Here is a 19707-nt window from a genome sequence, read left to right as displayed (position 1 = left end):
GTGTCTGACTTAGTTTCGTGAAAATTATTTCACGTCTCTAAAAGTATGTCATACTCCACAGAAAACGGCTGGATAGCATTTGTTAGGCCTTTCCCTGCGGTTTTACTAATGTACACAACGTCGATTAGGACACAGGAAAATTGTCAAGAGAGACGGACTGGGTTCCTCACAGTTCTGTCAGACTTGATGAGGTACACAGAGCAATCAGAGAAGACCAGCTGATGGTAAATAGCGGGCGTGGGGTGGGAGGGGTTTAGCTGACTGTAGATGTGGTGGGCATTCACAAAAAGGAAAGAATGGCTAAGCCCTCCTGAGGGGCGCGGAAAGACGAGCTAGATTCCTAACTGTCCCCACCCCTTCTGGGTGTTTAATCCTCGGTGCCTCCGGGTCCTTATGAGTAGAACGCTACTTACAGGATCAAATGGGTTAGCATACAAAGCACGGAAGACAACGGGTGACAGCAAATATTAGCCAGTACTTACCAGTTACCTTCTCCTAAATATGCCACTTTTTTTTTTTTTCCTTCCCGAGACAGGGTTTCTCTGTGTAGCCTTGCCTGTCCTGGACTCGCTTTATAGACCAGGCTGGCCTCGAACTCACAGCGATCCACCTGCCTCTGCCTCCCGAGTGCTGGGATTAAAGGCATGCGCCACCACGCCCGGCGTCACTTTCTTGTAGCCATTTAATCCAATAACAGCAATTGAGGCTCAGAGACATTAGACCATTTCCACTCCTTTACACATCCAATTTTTCCAAAATGCTTTCCAAACACTGGACTACCAGAAATAGTCTATCGAATCTACTTCTGAACGTCTCATGACGATTTATTATCAGGTCTCTTCAGCTGTAGCCACTGGCTAAGTGCGGGGTGGGGGGTGGGGGAAGCACCATTTCACATGTTTAGTGGTAGTGATGAACTTTCCACACGTCTACCTGTTTATTCTCTCATCTGTGAAGCAGTGTTGGTGTCCCTTGCCACTTTTTTTTTTTTCGTTTTTCAAAAAATGTTTTTGGTTTTTTTCCAAGACAGGCTTTCTCTGTGTAACAGAGCCCTAGCTGTCCTGGACTCGCTTTGTAGACCAGGCTGGCCTCGAACTCACGAGATTTTAACCTGCTTCTGTCTCCCGACTGCTGAAATTAAAGACATGCGCCACCATGTCCCGCTTCTTTGCCAGTTTTTTTTTTTTTTTTTAAACAGAAAAATTCCAAACATCAAATTGATGTTTAATAAATAAAATTCCGCGCCCTGATATGGTGGCACACGCCTGTAATCCCAGCTCAGGGAAGCAGAGGCAGGTGAATCTCTGTGAGTTCGAGGCCAGCCTGGTCTACAAAGTGAGTTCAGGACAGCCAAAGCTACACAGAGAAACCCTGTCTCGAAAACAAAACAAAAAGAAAGAAAAAGAAAAAAAGAAAGAAGGAAGGAAAGGAAATTGCTACCCATCCTTGGTGCATATACATTGTCATCTCAGCACTCAGGAGCCTGGGCGATATAAATCCTGGTGTGAGAGGGAAGACAGAAATAAAATTAAAAGGGTTGGTGGGTGTTTTGTTGCTGTTGTTGTTGGTAGTGGTTTGCTTTGGTTTTGATTTGTTGGGTTTTGTTTTTTTCTGGGGCTGGCAATGGAACCTAAGCCTTACCCACAGGCCTAGCCCTAAAAAGAAAATTCTTACAGACACTGCTAAGTAGGAATTCACTAGAGGGGTGAAGACTCTCCACAGAGATCCTGTGAGAGTGTGGGGATGATCTGAACGCAGGCCAGAGTGGAGGAGGAAAACAAGCAAGGTGTTCCAGAGAGATTAGCAGACAGAAATGCAAACGGCAGAATAGGAAAGTTGGTTTGTTTCTAATGTGGGAAATAATTGGGGTAAGATGTCTGGCATGAGCCATTGTCGTGCCGTGAGCTTTGGGGGGGCTCTGTTTGCTAGTGCCTAGGACACAGAGAAGGAAACAGCTTGGACAGCTAGATGGAAGCGCCCAGCTCCGGATACACTGGGTTGAAGACAGATATGAGAAGCCCAGAGAGACTATAACGCTTGGACTTCAAAGATATTCAGGTTAAAGATGCACTGTATTTTGTCAATTTTATGATGTGGTTTTTTTTTTTTTTTTTTTTTTTTTGCATTTAAAACACTTCTCTAAATTAGGAACAGAGCACACATGTGATTATCCTTCATAATAAATTAGTGGGGTTCTTGTTTGTGTTGTTGTTTTGATATGGTATACATTATATGTTTTTGTAATTTGTTGTATTCTACATTGATGAAAAATGGTTATTGGTGGGCTTTGTTTTGTAAGGGTTAGTTAGAACTTATTAATACTCCTAACTGCCAAAATAAGGTATCTGAGTTTCTGTGCTGAAGGGGCCTGGAGCAATTTGTACCTGTCATCCTGTTATTCTTAAAAACTTGGTTCCTAGCCCGGCTGGACTTCCTTCTCATTAAGATGTTCTATGTCCTTCATGCATTAGACCATATGCCCCTCTTCCTGGTAAAAATCATGAATTCTGGGCTGGGGTATAGTATAGTGGTAAAGAACCTGCTCTAGCCTGTGTGAGGCTTTGGGTTTGATCCTAAAGACCCGTGGGGGAGGGTGGGGGTGGGAAGTCTCTACCTAGAATGTTTCCCTTCACCCGTCAACCAAGAACTCCTCTGGGAGCTGCTGTAGATAACACGAGTGCATTTAAAGGCTCCTGTGTGGTTCCAGAATACAGCAAACGGCTGGGGGTGACATCAGAAATAGTGGGTGAAACAGGGATTAAAGCCCTTCTCAGAAAAAGTGTGCAATTGCAGCCACTGTTTTAGTTAAAGAGAAGGAAGAAAAAGGACAGTTACAACACTGCTCTGAATTCCCTACAAAGAAGAAAATTGAAAAGGGAAGAAAACTATATAGGTATGGGTGTCATTCACTTGAAAAGAATGGAAACATACACACACACACACACACACACACACACACCCACACACCACATGATTATTCCTTGCAGTATTAATCTATATTGCCACCGTTGAAATTTTTAAAAAGCAGGGAGCTTGAATTTTTCCTTCTTATTCTTCTGTAGGCAGTGTGTAGTTTTTACCATAGCAGGAAACTAAGTCCCATCACAGCTACCAAGATGTAGCTGCAGTCATCCTTGGCTACCTTGCGTTTGGTACCTTGTGGAGTGGGGTGGGGGGTCTTCTTTCTGAGTAGGTAGAGGGCTTTTAGAAGCCATTTTTACTTACACTTTAGTCTGTTAGAACTAGTGCACTGAGGATAAGAATCTATGAAAGAGAAGCAGTAGTTTGCTTATGTTAGGGAAAAGGTTCCATGGGAGTGGGAGCCAGCCAGCCTGCTGACATTGACCTTGTGCTGGAAGTCCCTGTCCTTCCTCTTATCTGGTCAGCTTGGCTGACTCATACCCAGCTGCCTTGTGTTGTTCTTCAATGTTCCTGACTTTAGCATTTTAACCCTAACTTTCCTTGCCCCTGCCTCCTCGTCTCCAGACAGGGTTTCTCTGTGTAGTCTTGGCTGTCCTGGACTCACTTTGTAGATCAGGCTGGCCTTACAGAGATCCACCTGCCTCTGCTTCCCAGAGTGCTGGGATTACAGGCATGTGCCCAAGGTTTGTTTACTTATTTATTGTATATGAGTGCTCTATCTGCGTGTACACCTACATGCCAGAAGAGGGCATCAGATCACATTATAGATGGCTGTGAGCCACCATGTGGTTGCTGGGAATTGAACTCAGGACCTCTGGAAGAGCAGTCTGTGCTCTTAACCCCTGAGCCATCTCTCCAGTGCCCCCTAACTTTCCTTTTAACATTAATATTTGTTCTTACTACAACAAAACCCAAGGCCTTATGCATGGTAGACAAAGTGCTCTTTGAGGCTAGAGTTCTCTAGTCTCATTTGTAGATTACAATTTATTGTTTATTTGTTTGTTTATCTATTTATTTATTTATTTTGTGTGTGTGTATAGGCGTGTATCCATGGTATGACTTCAGAGGTCAAGGACAATGTTGAGTCAGGAGTCAGTTCTGTTTTTACTATGTGGGTCCAAGGAATTAAACTCGGGTCATCTGGCTTGGTGTCAAGGCCCTTTATACTCTGAACCATCTCCCAGCACCCCTAATTAAATATTTTAAATTAGAATCAAATTTAATTCTGACCTTCTGCTATTCCTCTGAATTTTCCATTCTTAGAGGGAAGAGGGAACTCATAAGATTCAGAAAGCTTCTTGGCATGGTAGTGCACCCCTTTAATCCCAGGACCCAGGAGAGGCAAGTGTATCTCTGTGAGTTCGAGGCTAGACTGATCTACATAGGAAGCTCCAGGCCAGCCAAGGTTAAGACCTTGGGGTGGGGGGAAGACCCTGAAGACTAAGGGAATGTATAAGGCTTAGAAATCTCAGAACTTTACAAGGCTTCCCAGGTTATCTTAGTCATGAGATATTGCTGTTGGGAGAGGAGACTGTTTGTTGGAGTTGGCTGCAAGTTGTGCACAGTTCTCCAGTGACCAGTGTGCTTTTGTCACTTATGCCTAAGTGGGCGTTCTGGTCATGCAATGGCCTTTAACTTACACATGCTTCTGTAAGTATCCCCAATAGACTCATCATTCGCCAAGCTGGATTTAAGTGAAACGCCTCTTTGGTCTCTCATCATTGCCCTTTCTGCACTGTGCATTTGTTCTTGCCTCCCTATAAAAATATACCTTCCTGGGGGCTGGAGAGATGGCTCAGAGGTTAAGAGCACTGTCTGTTCTTCCAGAGGTCCAGAGTTCAATTCCCAGCAACCACATGGTGGCTCACAACCATCTGTAATGAAATCTGGTGTCCTCTTCTGGTGTGCAGGGGAACAGGCAGGTAAAGACACTATATACATAATAAACAAATAAATCTTAAAAAAAAAAAAAAAAAAAAAAGCCTTCCTATGGCCCAGTTATAGTGATTCCCACAATAACCTCCATCAAACCATTTCTTTTCCCCCTTCCTGAGAAAAGAAATGCCCGCCCATTGAAAGCTCTGCCACCAAGTGACAGGACCCCTCTCCTCCTGGCTGCTGGCACCCACAGTCTTTCCTCTGCTCTTTACAACGCTGGCTGCTCAGCAGCTGGCTCCTACTCCTTTCACCGTCCTGGTGGCTCTACAGCCTGGCTGTTTGACTCAGCACCGTGACGTCCTGGCTTCTTGCCTTCTCCCCTCCAGTGACCTCTTTGGTTGCACTTTATTGCACTCCAGCCTCTCACCTCCAGGGTCATAAGGCCATGACCGCCAAAACCAAAACCAACCATCCAAAAACAAAGTCCCCGCTGTACCCCTTTGAGATCTCAGTTTTAAGTACCCCATTGTTCAAAATATACATCGTGGTTTTGTTTCTCACTTACTCTTGTCTCCTAATCAAATTTTCTTCATTCTTATCAAGATCTCTGTGACTTTAAAAACAAACAAACAAACAAACAAACAAACAAACTCTGTGACTTCTAATCCAACTTTGTTTTTACTGTAGCCCTCTACAGTACTAGGTACTGTACTGCAGTACAGAACTAGGGCAGACGGAGGAGGGCAGAATTAAACACTTTATGTTATAAGTTGCTTTGGTCATAGTGCTTTGTCCTGGCAATAGAAAAGTAACTAAGACAACTCGTAGCCAACTGCTGACCAGAGGAGACACTCTGATTGGCCTAGATACCAACAAGTCATGCAGGGAGCTCAAAAGCCATGTTCAAGTGGCTTTTCAGTGATGCAGTGGCTTTAGTTATCTGTGTCCCAGTGAACTCACTTGCTCACTAAGCTAGACTTGTCATGGGTGCCCCAGCTGGAGCGTGTAGACATTTGTTCATGACTCCATGGATAATGGTGTGCTCATGTTCCCCACCGGCATCGATGTTGAATGTAGTTTCCTCATCCTTGTCCTTCATCCCTGAAATTTCTCCTTCTGCTGTTGATCCTGCTTTTCCTCGTTTTTAAGTCATTCAGCTTTGCATTTTTAACATTTCTATTTTTTTCCCCAAAAATCTCAATTTACCTTTTTATCCATTTTGTTAGTTTGCTTTTCCAGGTCCTGGATTGATTTTCTTATTTGTTTGTATCTTCCTTTCTCTCTCTCTCTCTCTCTCTCTCTCTCTCTCTCTCTCTCTCTCTCTCTCAAAAGATTACACCTGCAGGCCAGAAGAGGGCATTAGATCACATTACAGATGGTTGTGAGCCACCATGTGGTTGCTGGGATTTGAACTCAGGACCTTTGGAAGAGCAGTCAGTGCTCTTAACTTCTGAGCCATCTCTCCAGCCCTTCTCTCTATTTTTAAGACAGAATTTTACTATATAACCTTGGTGGCCTTAAACTCACAGAATTTTACTTTTCTGTACCTTTTGAGTATTAGGATTAAAGATATGTGCCACCATTACCTCCAAGAAAAGTTAGGAATTCTCCCTCTCCCTCCCCAGACAGCGTTTTTCTATGTAGCCTGTCCTGTCCTGGACTTGCTCTGTAGACCAGGCTAATCTTAAACTCAGAGATTACTGTTGGTCACCATTCCACAGCAGGTGGCCTGGATTCCTTATCTGGCAAGCTGGTCTAGGTGCTGCTTCCAGACAGGAAAGAATAGACCTTGAGAGCAAAGGTCCCAAGGTCCTGTTTCTTGCTCAGGGACAGTTTAGAGCACTCAAGGTGAGGCTAGTGGCCTAGGAACAAGGCCACGTTCCTGGTCTCATTGGAGGAGTGGGGGTGGAAAATGACTTTTCCACAGAGTGTTACAGTTTAGCTCTTTTAGAATGAGAGTGTTGGTATCAGAGACTTGGGAGCTCCACAAGTCCATGATGATACCAAAAATGTTACAGCTCCTTGTCTGAGTTGCTGTGCTAAGCACAGCAGAGGAAGCAGGCAGATGTCCAAAACCCGCTGGCAGGAAGTTCCAGTGAGATGCAGCCCCAAGGTGCTTCACCATGGTCAGCATAGAGCCAGCAGCAGCCGTGGAGCAGGCCCCAGCAGCTGCAAAGGCCATCGCTGCCTGACCACTGGGCACCCAGCACCAGTCTCCACCCTCACTCCCCACCCCCGCCTGGAATGAATGAAGTCTCATAGGGTCATGGTGGGGGATGGCGAGCAGTCGGGTGCAAATGGAGAGGAGTTTGAGGGGAATGCCTGATTCGAGCGGGCTAAGGGCGCCAGGATACTTTATCTATATGCAGCGGTACAGTGCCTCATTTACATGCAGTAGCATGGGGTCCCATCACAAGAAGGAAAACACAGTATTTAATTATCCTGTGGCTGAGGGAATGTCTTCCAGGTTCGATTAGAGGTCACTGCTAGATCTCCTCAGCCTAGGGTGGGATACTTCCCGGGAATTTTCTGTGCTTGCTGAAAAGTTCCTTATCAGGAAAGGGTCAGGCCTGTAATTTTCCTTGAGGGCTATGTGACACTCCTTACAAAATCTGGGGTTACCAGATCAGGTGGAATGAGGAACCCGCTAAGGAAAGGGAGTCCACCATCATAGACTGAACGTAAAACAGCTTTCCAGAGATGTCAGACTTCAGCCTTATCCAGCGGAGACCCACAATCCACCTACCCTCTCCCCTCTTTTTTTTTCCTTTTTTCCCCCAACTAGGTTCCTCCTTTTAGCCTTGGCTGTCCTGTAACTCACTTTATAGACCAGGCTGGCCTCGAACTCAGAGATTCGCCTGCCTCTGCCTCCCATGTGCTGGGACTAACGCTGTGTGCACAACTCCTGGCACTAGGATTCCTTATGCAACATGTTGAAACCCATTTCAGTATCTTTTAGTTCATTTAAGAACTTATGATTGGGGGAGTCATGGTACCCTGCTTTTTCATGCTTCTTTTATTTCTGTTTTCTCATCTGTACTTTGTTGTTGTTTGTTTAGATGTCTCTTCTGGTAGATTTAGTAAGCAGATACCCTTAGGGGTCAATCCTCATTACTACCTAGAGAGGAGAAAACAAACTGCTGTACCAACATCAAAACATACATGATACAGGCATGCACTTAAAATCAGTTGTAACCCATTAATACCCGTTGCGGTTAAATTATAAGTATGGCCCAGATCAAGGCGTGGTGGTGCACGCCTTTATCCCCGCACTTGGGAGGCAGGGCCAGGCAGATTGCTGTGAGTTCGAGGCCAGCCTGGTGTACAAGCGAGTCCAGGACAGCCAAGGCTACAAAGAGAGACCCTGTTTTGAAAAAAGAAAAAACTAAGTATGACCTAATAATATTTATTATCAGGCCTATAGTTATTACTAGCCAGGTGTGATGGCACACATTTTTAATCCCAGCACTCAGGAGACAGAGGCAGGTGGACTTCTGTGAGTTTGAGGCCAGCCTGGTCTACAAAGCGAGTCCAGGATAGCCAAGATAACATTGAGAAACTCTGTCTGGGGAAAAAAAAAAAAGATGAAGGTTTTATTTATTTATTTTTAAAGATTTATTTATTACATATTACATATACAGTGTTCAGCCTGCATGTCTGCACACCAGAAGAAGGCACATTACAGATGGTTGTGAGCTACCATGTGGTTGCTGGGAATTGAACTCAGGATCTCTGGAAGAGCAGCCAGAACTCTTAACCTCTGAGCCATCTCTCCAGCCCTCCCCCCACCTTTTTTTTAAAGATAAAGGTTTTAAGAAGTAATAACATAAAATCAAAATACTACTAAAAGCATAGTAGACAGGAAGAAAAAAAAAAAAAAAAAAGAAAATTGGCCAGGGTAATAAATGAAAAGAGAAGATTGCCCAAGAACGAAAAAAAAATGTAAATAAAATTGGGTAAATTCATGAAGGGAAATAAAAAACGCTTTATGGATAAGTGAAAGCACTACTAACATAAGAATTAAACAAAAGTCCCACCCCAAAAGAAAGGAAAGAAAAGATGGTGGAATGTTGGATTAGCTCCTTCTTGGGTGGGTCTTGAAAAGTCGGCCAATTTCTCTGTATGACAGGGCAAACGCAACTCGTGGACTCTGATCTTCCCTGTGACCCTATGGTTGTGCTGAGTTTATAAGGAACCAGTGTGCAGTGTCCACCACCAATCACAGTGGTCTCCCTTTGAGTGCTAGGGCCCTCTGCTGGTCACACGTAGTTTTGCTGGACCACACAGCTTTTCTCACCCTCCAAGCTCTGCAAGTGTCTCCCCAGTACGTACGCTGGGATTAGCAGAATTAGTCACAACACCACATTTTCTACTGGTGTACCTATCTCCATACTTTTTGAGCCCTAGCAGCATTAATCACCCTGCTGAAGGGATGTAGCTATAGATACCAAGTGGTCTGTGGGAGTTTCAGTGTTCTCAAAATACAGAGAATGCCAGATGACCTCAGGCTCACACTCTCAAACTGTAGTTAACTCTGAGCAGATGAGGTCTTCTTCCACATACCCAGGGCAAGGGCTACCTTTCTTTATACACTTCACTTTGAGGCCCATGCCAGTTGGGCTTTTCAGCTGGCCTGTGCCCAACCCTCCTGCTTTCCACAGCTTTTTCCAGGGCTATCTCTTGCCCTGGGGCTGTAGCAAGTTTAATAAGGCACCATTTCTTATGACTACTCCTTTTCTCTGGTCCTCAGGATAGCTCAGGTTAAACAATCTCAAGATGGTGCCCTGCCACAGCTCTCTAAACTAGGGGAACTCCTGTCATTGCTGAGCCAGCCCTCTGGAGAAGCCAGTGCTTCAGCGAGCCTGTGGCTGGATCTGAGGCTGGTGAAGGCTGGAGTCTTGTCCTATAGATAGGATAGGGCTGCCAAGCCCTTTCCTCAGAACTCCCTCAATTTCTGTTTCCCCTGCCTCTTCAGGGCAGGCAGTGTAACGCAGCCTGTTCTTCTTGTGAATTTCTGTTGCTCTTCCTTGGCCCCCTGTTGATCTGATGTATTTTGATACTAATTAATAAAAGGCTGTCACACCTGGGCAGGGCAAAAGAGACAGGCGTGGCTAAGGTTCACAGGCGTGGCTAAGGTTCACAGGTGTGGGGAGACAGAGAGGATCTTGGGGAGAGACCGGAGGAGAAGGGAGGAGGAGGCTCGCCATCATGGGTTAGTTGGAGGAGAAGCACATGGCTGGCGTGGATGGAGAATCCAGCCCAGATGAAGAACATTAGCAAGTATTTGGGATTATGGAGGGGAGGTAGCTTGATAGAAGCTATTAGAGGCAGATGGCATGGGATAGAATCCCTGCCTCACTATGGGAAGTAGTTTAGGGGCTTAATATCTGCCCTGCCCCAGGTTAACTAAGGCTATTTTGAAATATAACAGGTGTCTGTGTCGTGATTGATTGCTACTGGGTTAGAAAATGCTGTCATAATAATTATAGGCCTAATAATAAACATTATCAGGCCCTACTGGTAACTTAACCACAACAAATCAGCACCCAACATTTAGGCCATATTGGTAAATTAACAACAGGCTCCCACTCTCTGAATATCTTTTCTTACATTGACATCCCCCCCCCCCCACACACACACACACTTTGGTTTTTTGAGACAGGGTTTCTCTGTGTAGCACTGGCTGTCCTGGAACTCACTCTGTAGACCACACTGGCCTTGAACTCTACCTCTGCCTTCCCAAGTGCTGAGATTAAAGGCGTGCACCAGCGCTGCCGCCAGCCTCCTTTGCCCTTCTTTATCAGCTCACACAGATTTAGTTTCTGGAGGTCAGCCATTTCATTTTATAACTAGGCACTTGTTGCAGTAGCCACTGTGCTATTCCATCTTTTCTGTCACGTATAGACTTTGTCCCTATTTGTCCTTCTGCTCTTCTTCTATGGAGACACAGCAGTAATCTAACTCTCTAGGATACAGCAACAAGGCTCCATCTATGAAGCAGAACTGCTTGGCCCCCAGGGCTGTGAAAAACAAGTTTATTCTGCTTATAAGTCATTCTATGGTTCTCATTGTAGGAACATGGTGATAACCAGTTTTATTGAAGTCTTTTCCCTATTGTCTTGAAATGTTATTTATAGCATATACAAGGAACAAGCTGTCCCTAAGGCTTAGGAAACTTCAATCTGCACATGGCCACCCATAGTAACTTTGCTGTTTCTTCCTAAGAGTTGCTTGGTCATGGTGTCTCTTCACAGCAAAAGAACAGTGACTAAGACAGGGTATTGCTGTGGCAGGCTTGACTGTACTGTAACAAACAGTATAGGAGGAATATTGAGGACTTGGACTAGAAAAGAGGTTGGGTGGTTTAAGCAGAGACTAATGGGCCATCCTAGTAGGAACAAGGAAGACAAAGGGGAATTTGGACTGTGGAGGGCAGCTCAAGGAGTTTCTGAGGGGAAGAATATTACTAAGTGGCCTAGAGAATATTCTTGTCATATTTTGCCAAAGAATGTAGCTGCTTTTTCCCCTTGTCCAAAAACTCTGCCTGAGCTAAGCTGAAGAGTTTTGGATTAATGCTGTTGCCAGAGGAGACTTCTAGACAGCCAAGCATTGACTGTGTAGTGTGGTTATTAGTAGTCATTCTTATGCAGATCTGTAATGAAAAGGAGCAGACTGGACAAAGACAAGTCTGAGGAGAAAAGGAGCATTAGGAAGTGTAATCAGTGCTAAGTCCAGTGTTCATGGGAATAAAAAGTTTAAAGAAAAGCATGATACTAAGTGGATTCAAGGGAATGGTAACCTCAGAATAATATTCTACCTAGCTAAGCATTCAACTTGTGAAAAGGAATTAGTGCTCAAGCAGTGAAGGAAACCATCAGCACCAGAAAGCTGATGCAAATATAATTGAACAGGAGGCCAAGTTCCTCATTAAGCAGCAGAACTTGGCAGCTTAGGCCATATAGTTCTGGCTTTAGAGTCAAAGATACAAGGAAGGGATTGTGGAATCTCCCTTCACAGCTAAGGAAAACCAATGAAGCCAGGGGTGTGTCTGGTGTCCATGCATGGAGCTCCAGACAACTTTTTTCAAGACAGGGTTTCTCTGTGTAGCCTTGGCTGTCCTGAACTCGCTTTGTAGACCAGGCTGGCCTCAAACTCACAGATATCCACCCGCCTCTGCCTCCCAAGTGCTGGGATTACAGGCCTGTGCCACCACACCATGCTCCAGAGAACCCATTTCATGTGAAGACGAAACCTGGATTGTGTTGGAGACCCCATGATGTTTGAGATGCCAGAGTCCTGGGATACCTTCCTAGGAAAGCTGCAGACCAGTGGTACCAGGTCAGGAGAGAAAAGCATGTTGCTGAAAAGAGTTGGGAGTATTTCAGCAATCTCCCAAATGGAAGGACAACATTTGGGAGTGGGAAGCAGGGCTTGGGAACATCCTGTGAACACGTGAAGGAAAGTGAGGGAAAGCTGAAGCCAAACAGGCAGCACTGAAACATTTAATGTGGAATCCATAGCCTAACAACTTACAGACGACTCCACAAAACCAGCACAGTCATGCATGCTATGCGAAGACAAAACCTAGGGCTGTGTCTCTCAAACAACAAAAGAAATAAATAAAAATAAAATGGTCCCACTGCAACAATACCATGGAAAGAGGCACACTGCACAAGAAAAGAGGGAACAGAGACTGAACTTTGTGTCAAAGTAAAGTTTTTGTTATTGCACTTTATTCTACACACTTAATATGTTACACTTGTATATAACACTGTAATAAACATTAGTCCTTTAAAACAAATAAAAACATTACATAAAGACAAAGGAAAAAAAAAACAGCAAGCCATTCAGACTAATTTTCTTGCCAACCCTCTGGGCTACTTGGTCTCCCCAATGTCAGGTGTTTGCACAGTCTTCACCACTATGTCAATCACACTACTTGCCAATAAAGCAAATGAAGTTAAAATTAAACTCTTTTAAGGATACACCACTACCTGAAACTTGTAGGGGAGTTTTCAGTACAAGTATCTTAAGGCCACCCCTTTCTGACCCACTCTAATACCACACTGTCTGTATCTCACACACCCCAACATTTAGAAAACTAAATCCCCATTTTCTTTTAAAGAGTGTGTGGACCACTTGACCCAACAAATAGGAAATGCAAGTTCTGAACACTTAAAGCAGATCATTCTTTCTTTGGAATGCACTTTTCCAAGGCATACTTCATCTTGACATTACATGGTCTTGGGAGGTTTCCCAGTAAACAGATCAAACAAGCAGGGCATCTCTTCAGAGCAAGGACAGAGGATGCCTCAGTTTCCCTAAGTGCTACTGAACTCACACATCCCCTGGGCTTCTCAGTGGTAAATAAGACGATGACAACACAACAACAAAAATAAAGTGTCATTTAGTGCAGTTGTCACTTTGCAGCCCTAGTACCCCAGGCTACTTCTGTCAGGAAAACTGTTTTCCAAACCCACTTTGACCTTTGTGTTTTGTTTTGTTTTTGGTACTAGACACTGCACCCAAGGCCATGTGCCCGCTAAGCACATCTTCCCACTGAGCTACACATGTCCTGAGTGCTCTAACCTGTTTGACAGTTCAAGCAGAAATACAGAAATGCAATCTGGGGAGCTGACAAGTGTTCTGAGGTCACCATTCTCCTGATGTAGCTGTGGTAGTCAGGCGTCCTTTCCTCTGCTTCCTTGAGCATTAGTGTTAACACGTAGAACCATGGCTGCCTAGCCCTGCCCCTTAAACTTGATGGAGTCAGAGTGACTCTCTTTGGTCTGGCAACAACCAGGGTAGCCCTCTTTCTGAGACCAGTAAAAGATTGCTCTCGGGCACAGGGGAGCCTTGCAGGGTCCAGACTCCACCAGCATTTTTTCTGATTGCTCTGCAGAAAGGTCTGTTAATCCATTCCAAGGCAAAATGAGTAGCCAGGCTTTCAGCTCCCAAGAAGCAGCCAGGTGTCACTGTTGGGCTGCAGTGAACTGCCCTTCCGGCAATGTTCTGAAGGACGGCACACAGGAAAGGGAGCTCTTCATGCCACCCTTCTTCCTCCCTCAGCCCAGAGGTAAAGCCTCAAAACTTTGGCCCTGTCGAACCCTGTACTTCCCAAGTGCCACCGCACTTCTCTGACCACCTAGTGTCTTCCCAAGTGACATACAATACAGTACATTTCATGACATTTCATCGCTGAAATAACAGATGCCAAAAAACATAGAATCCAAAATTAGCTTACAATGTTATAAAGTAAAATACGCACAAATTAGACATACGTGTTCACATACTCAGCCTGCTGAGCACTGAAATACCGCCACCAAATATACCCCATGTGGCCTTTGGCTTGCCTGGAAACTTTGAGGAGTATGTTGGGCCTTCCTCGGATACATATAATGACCGAACTATAAAACTGCTCCTTATCTCCTTACTTAGCATTAGCTTTTCCCTTCCTCGCACAGGGCAGGAAAATGTAGGGAATCAGCTATTTAAAATTTAAAAATTAAAAAAAAAAAAAAAAAAAAAAGGGAACCTGTAATGTGACAGGAGACTGAAAGGGCATTCTACATGAGGAAAAAATCTAACCTCCCACTTATGGGTCCAAACATGAGCTAGGTGGCCCCAGAATGTTAGGAGCAAGGCTTCCTTTCTGGAACCTGAGCCTCCCTGTTACAGACAGACTGAATAACAATGGTCAGCAGCCTCCTAACTACACAGGACCCCTTCATGTTTTACACACAACAGACCTAACTAGTAGTGATGATGACTCATTTGTTTTGTCTTGACTCCTGGCTTCCTGTACATCCTACTGTCTCCAGAGGGCAATGCATTAATATCAGAGTAGAGTAACTAAGGATAGTTGAGTAGGTGTTAAAACTCTTAAGAGCAGCTGGGCAGTGGTGGCACACGCCTTTAATCCCAGCACTTGGGAGGCAGATTGATGTGAGTTCCAGGCCAGCCTGGTCTACAAAGCAAGTCCTGGACAGCCAAGGCTACACAGAGAAGCCCTGTCTTGAAAAACCAAAAATAAACAAACAAACAAAAACCCAAAACAAAAACCATAAAACCTATAAGAGCTAAACTAAGCATTCTGCCAAAATGAGGCCAGAGCCAACGAACCAAAGACACTGCCCACCACTTGTCCGTTACAATCTGCATGTAGAAAGCATTGCATGCATTTCTGAAGAGCTGCAAGTTTAGGAGACCACCATGCTCAACTGTGTCATCCTCAGGACTCATAGTGCCTAGTGTTCAAAGTGAACTTTAAGAGCTATATGAAGCTGGGGTGTGGCTCACAGCAGAGCACTTACCAGCACATCTGAGCCGTGGGATTGGTCCCTAGCACGGAGTAAGAAAAGAGTGAGTTATATAGTTAACAGCTGGGCATGGTTGCACATGCCTGTAATCCCAGCGCTATGAAGGCTGAGCCAGAAGGATGGACTTTAAGGCTAGCCTAGGCTACATCCCATTAAAAACAACAACAAAATTATAGTTTATTTCTGATCAGACACTCAAGTCCAAGTACCATGTTATCTGGAGTATCCTTTTTGAGGGGAAAAAAAGGGGGAGAAGGAGGTGGGGAAAGACCCAAGAATCAAACAGATTCTGTTTGGGTTAGGCCTGCCCCGCAGACACCAGGGCTTCCTGGCCCTGGAAATGTAAACACACTGGGTTGTGAGGGCAGACAGCTTCACACCCAGCTGCCTCCTATGGCTTTGACTGTTACAACCTGAGATCCTGGTAATAGAGAACAAGAGCCAGGCAACCACATGGTATACTTGGCTGAATTGGTTTGTTTTTGCCTTTATAATCATACGATCCTGAACAAAGGTCATGTTTTCTAAGTGGTCTCTACCATCGGGTAGAAGTGAACGGTTCCCAGCTAAAGCTGAAGTCACAAAAGTGACAGTTTTAGACCTTGCCTTGCAGTGTCCCACTTGTTTTAGAACATATACAGTGAACAGCAGTGTAACAGTGGTAACAGTTGCCTCCTTTTCAGTTCTGAGGCCAGAACATCACATTCTTCAGCTTTTACACATCTGAGACAATCTTTTGCCAAAAAGACAGTGTAAGGCAGTATGAATAATAAAACAGCCACTGAATTCTTCACTGTCCAGGAGCCATCTCTGCCCAGGAAGGTCTCAAGTTGCCAACAAGCACCGGTTCCCTTGGGAGCTCCCTTAATGAACAAACGACAAATTCTCCCATGGCCAAAAGGTGAGAGGAAAGGAAGGAACAGATGGAAGGAGAGGTTTTGTCTTCAAGTAGAGTCCTCCAGCCCTCTGTTTGCTTGCTCACAACTGCACTTGCAGAGGCGTTCCATGATGCTGCGCAGCATAGGCTGGACGATGCCCAGGAGGGGCCTCTTAGAGGGGTCACCATCCCAACATGCTTCCATCAGCTGCCAGCACTCCTCATCAAACACAGGAAGACGTTCTGGACGGGTCCCTAGAGAGGAGAACAAGGAAGAACAGCCAGTCAGGGAGAATGGGGAGAGCAAAGAGCTGTAGATACCTAGACTATCATGTAAGAGGGATGGTGAAACTGGAACGCATTGGCTTAGAAACCAAGCACTAAAATGTGTAGCAGAAACTATTTTTGAGATAGTTCGAGGTAGTGCTGTCCACAGCAAAGGTGTGGTGTACAGTGTCCTTTCAGCATTCTATGATGGTCAGTCTGATGTGGTCATGCTGTGGAATGGCCACAAGATAACAGTGCCCTGCTGTGGTGCCCGGGATGTCTGTTTGGTGGCTCTTACCTCTGCGCACGTTATTCCAGAGATGGTCTTTGCTGGCACACCTCTCAAATGCTTCAGGGAGCTTGATAGAGCCGGAGCAGATATACCAGAAAAGGATCCCAAAGGCGTAGACGTCCACCGAGTTGTCATACTTCCCTACAGTGAAGACGGGCGAGTGACAGTGAGCCACCGTCCTGCTGCTACAGGTCCTTACACAATTTTTAAGAGCGTTTAACATCTACTGTTCTTACAACTTGCCTGGAAGGCAGGGCCACTTGTAATGCCCATCTTGTAACATAGGAAGTAGATGCTAAGACAAAAATTGGTCAAAAGAGAAGGACTATCAGACCTTTCATTTCAATGGGATGGTCTGCAAGATCAATTCTAAAGAGCCATACTAGAGAACTATGGGTGGGAACCAGAAAGTAACAATTATAAAGTCATAGATGAACAGGTGAGGTGGTGCACACCTCTAATCCCAGCACTCAAGAGACTAAGGCAGAGCCGGGTCAATCCAAGCATTCAGGGAGGCAGAGGCAGGCTGGGTTTGAGGCCAGCCTAGTCTACAGAGTGAGTTCCAGGACAGCCAAGGCTACACACAGAAACCCTGTCTCAAAAACAAAAAAACAAAGAGACTGAGGCAGAAGGATTACTTAAAGCCAGTTGAGAATACATAGGAAGAGCCTATCTCTCATAGGAAAACATATTTTTAGAAATACTCTTCTGGTAGCAATTGGGTAGATGAAAATAAAAGGAATTGAAGTAAGCAGCAGCCAGAGTAGAATAACAGAAGCAAGAATAGAGCATAGTAAACAGGAAATGAAGAACTCTTCTATTGGCTCCAGGGAAGGCCAGACAGCAGCTATGCACTAAGCATAGTTCTTCTGTGTATGACATGATGAAGAATGAGGTGACAACTTCTATGAAATGAATGGAATTCAGGGGCTAGAGAGATAGCTCAGTGGTTTAGAACACTTGGTGTTCTTACAGAAGACTGGGGTTTGATCCCAGCATCCACATGGCTCACAGACATTTATAATTCCAGTTCCAGGGGATTCAACAACTTTTCTTGACCTTGGGCACCAGGCACACTCAAGGTACACACACATACATGGAGCAATATATTCATGCTCATAAAATAAATCTTTAAAAAAGGAAAGAAATTGAGACGCATTGCACTTTTTTTCTCATGTTAACACTAGTGACAGACCTGTGATTTCTTCCTTGGCACAGTGCCGTCACTCTCCAATCCTTTCCAACACTCAGGAAAAAAAAGTTTTCCCATTGTTTTCTGAATTCATCTCAAATCTGTAACCTGTTTTAGCAGCAGTACCATCCTAACCACGGACACAATCTTTGCCTAACTGGTCACCTCACTCTGGTTCTCCTCCCTCACACCCCCTCTACCAGTGTCTGCAAAGCTTGTCCAGGCAGATGCTCTTTGCCACCCTCCACTGCTCAAGCTTAGCACCTCCTTATTTGCACAACCCTCTGCAAGGCTTTCAGTCTCTGGATTTCTCCAGCCTTATCTGTCACTGTTCGCTGCTTTGCAGTTTCCCTTAGCATTTCCCCTTCTCCTTCAGCTGTCTTTGCCCTCATGATCCATGGTTGGACTGTAGAGACAGGAAGGCCAGGATTCAAACCACAGGTCCGTTGCCTTCTACCTCAGCTTTAGGAGCTAGTTACTTCGTCAATCTGGTCCCAATTGTATCTATTAAGCTGACATAAAAATATACCAACATCATCACAGGATTGTTGTAAGGATTAAGCAAAACAAGATCGCTGGAAACAAACCTGCCTTGCCTACTGCAAAGTGTATACTTACACCGGAGTTTCTTTTCCACTATCAATTTTTCCACATAAGCCTCAAGTGTTACTCCAAACCTCATGTCTACCATAAAACCACCCAGCATTTCATCCTTAATTCGTTCTTTCACTCTACATCATCACCACACCGGTAACTTAGCTCTAACTGCTACCTTCCATCGTTCCCTGATCATTTTACCTCTGACTATAACTCCATGTTGATGATAAATTAATGACAGCTTCATCATTTAGACATTATCCAACCAATATTTCATGATTAAGTAAGTGCTAAGTATGGCAAGTATAGTGCCAATAATCAAAACACATATCCAAAGAGTACTCGGTAACTCCATTTGTAGCTACACTCTTTTTTCTCACTTCTTACCTCCCTGTTCTGCCTTTACTCTCCCTGTTCTGGGTTCTTCCTTGTCAGAGCTGCCAGGAGTACTTGTGTACAATACTTAGCCTGAGGGGCAGCACTCCAGGTCAGAGTCCTGGGGTCAGCCTAAACCCACTTTTTGCCCTCAAGCCTTACCTGTGAAAAGTTCAGGCGCCATATGGATTGGTGTCCCCACAATGCTGCCTGACATCATAGCTTCTGGCTTGCAGAATCCTAAGTCAGTGATCTTGGCACGGTTTTGTTTGTCCAGCTGCCAAAAATAGCAGGTGAGAGTCACCTTGGGTTTGCACACCCAGCCTCAAAGCAGTATTTACCAAGTCCTGCCTCCAACCTCACTGTCTCAGACTCGTTCCTGTCCCTGTCCTTTTCCCCGGGTTGTGAGCAACCTGGTGACAGGGACTGTTTCTTTCATCTGTATATCCCTGGCGTATACTAAGATCACTATAATCTTGGAAGACTGAGTAATGAAGGACTGTAAAAAAATGAGGAAAACATGTTGGCACTTGATTTTCCTTTTTCAGTCAAAGCGATTCTTTAATTCTTAAAGCTCTACTAGAAGGCTAGGGTGTGGCTCTACGGCAGGGACCTGGAGCAGCATGCATAAGACCCTGGTTCTACCAGAGCACAGCACAGAGAATAATAATGATATAAAAACAAATAAGCCAAAATCAATACTAGAGAATAAAATGTGTCTCATCTGGTTACCGATGCTCTATTATCTTTCTATCTACAATTTCTGGGCTGTCTTTCTCTCCTCCAAACTGCAACCTCGTGGGTGTTGCCATGCAGTATTGGAAGATATTTTTTCCTAAAGTATTACATTTTATTTATATACTTTGTGTATGTGTAGGTCAGAGGACAACTTGTAGGATGCTGTTCTCTCTTTCCACTATGTAATAACAGGCACCACAGCATGCAGAGCCACCTCACTGACCCTAGTAGATGTTTTCAAGAGGAATCT

At 44.7% G+C, this 19707-nt stretch overlaps 1 protein-coding gene across 1 annotated transcript in view; it reads right to left on the bottom strand.

Annotated features, from left to right (window-relative positions):
• Positions 1-15104: 15104 nt before the first annotated feature.
• Dstyk (dual serine/threonine and tyrosine protein kinase) overlaps positions 15105-19707 on the bottom strand; it is a 50166-nt gene continuing 45563 nt past the window's right edge. The window contains exons 11-13 of the mRNA XM_051147379.1: positions 18882-18996; positions 16562-16696; positions 15105-16251 (exon numbers count right to left, since the gene is read on the bottom strand). Of these exons, the coding sequence (XP_051003336.1) occupies positions 16064-16251; positions 16562-16696; positions 18882-18996 (438 nt within the window). The 3' untranslated portion in view covers positions 15105-16063. The remainder of the gene's footprint in view (positions 16252-16561; positions 16697-18881; positions 18997-19707) is intronic.

This window comes from Acomys russatus, chromosome 6, assembly GCF_903995435.1.
Source record: "Acomys russatus chromosome 6, mAcoRus1.1, whole genome shotgun sequence".
Classification (NCBI taxonomy): domain Eukaryota; kingdom Metazoa; phylum Chordata; class Mammalia; order Rodentia; family Muridae; genus Acomys; species Acomys russatus.
This window is presented reverse-complemented; position numbering and strand designations above follow the sequence as displayed.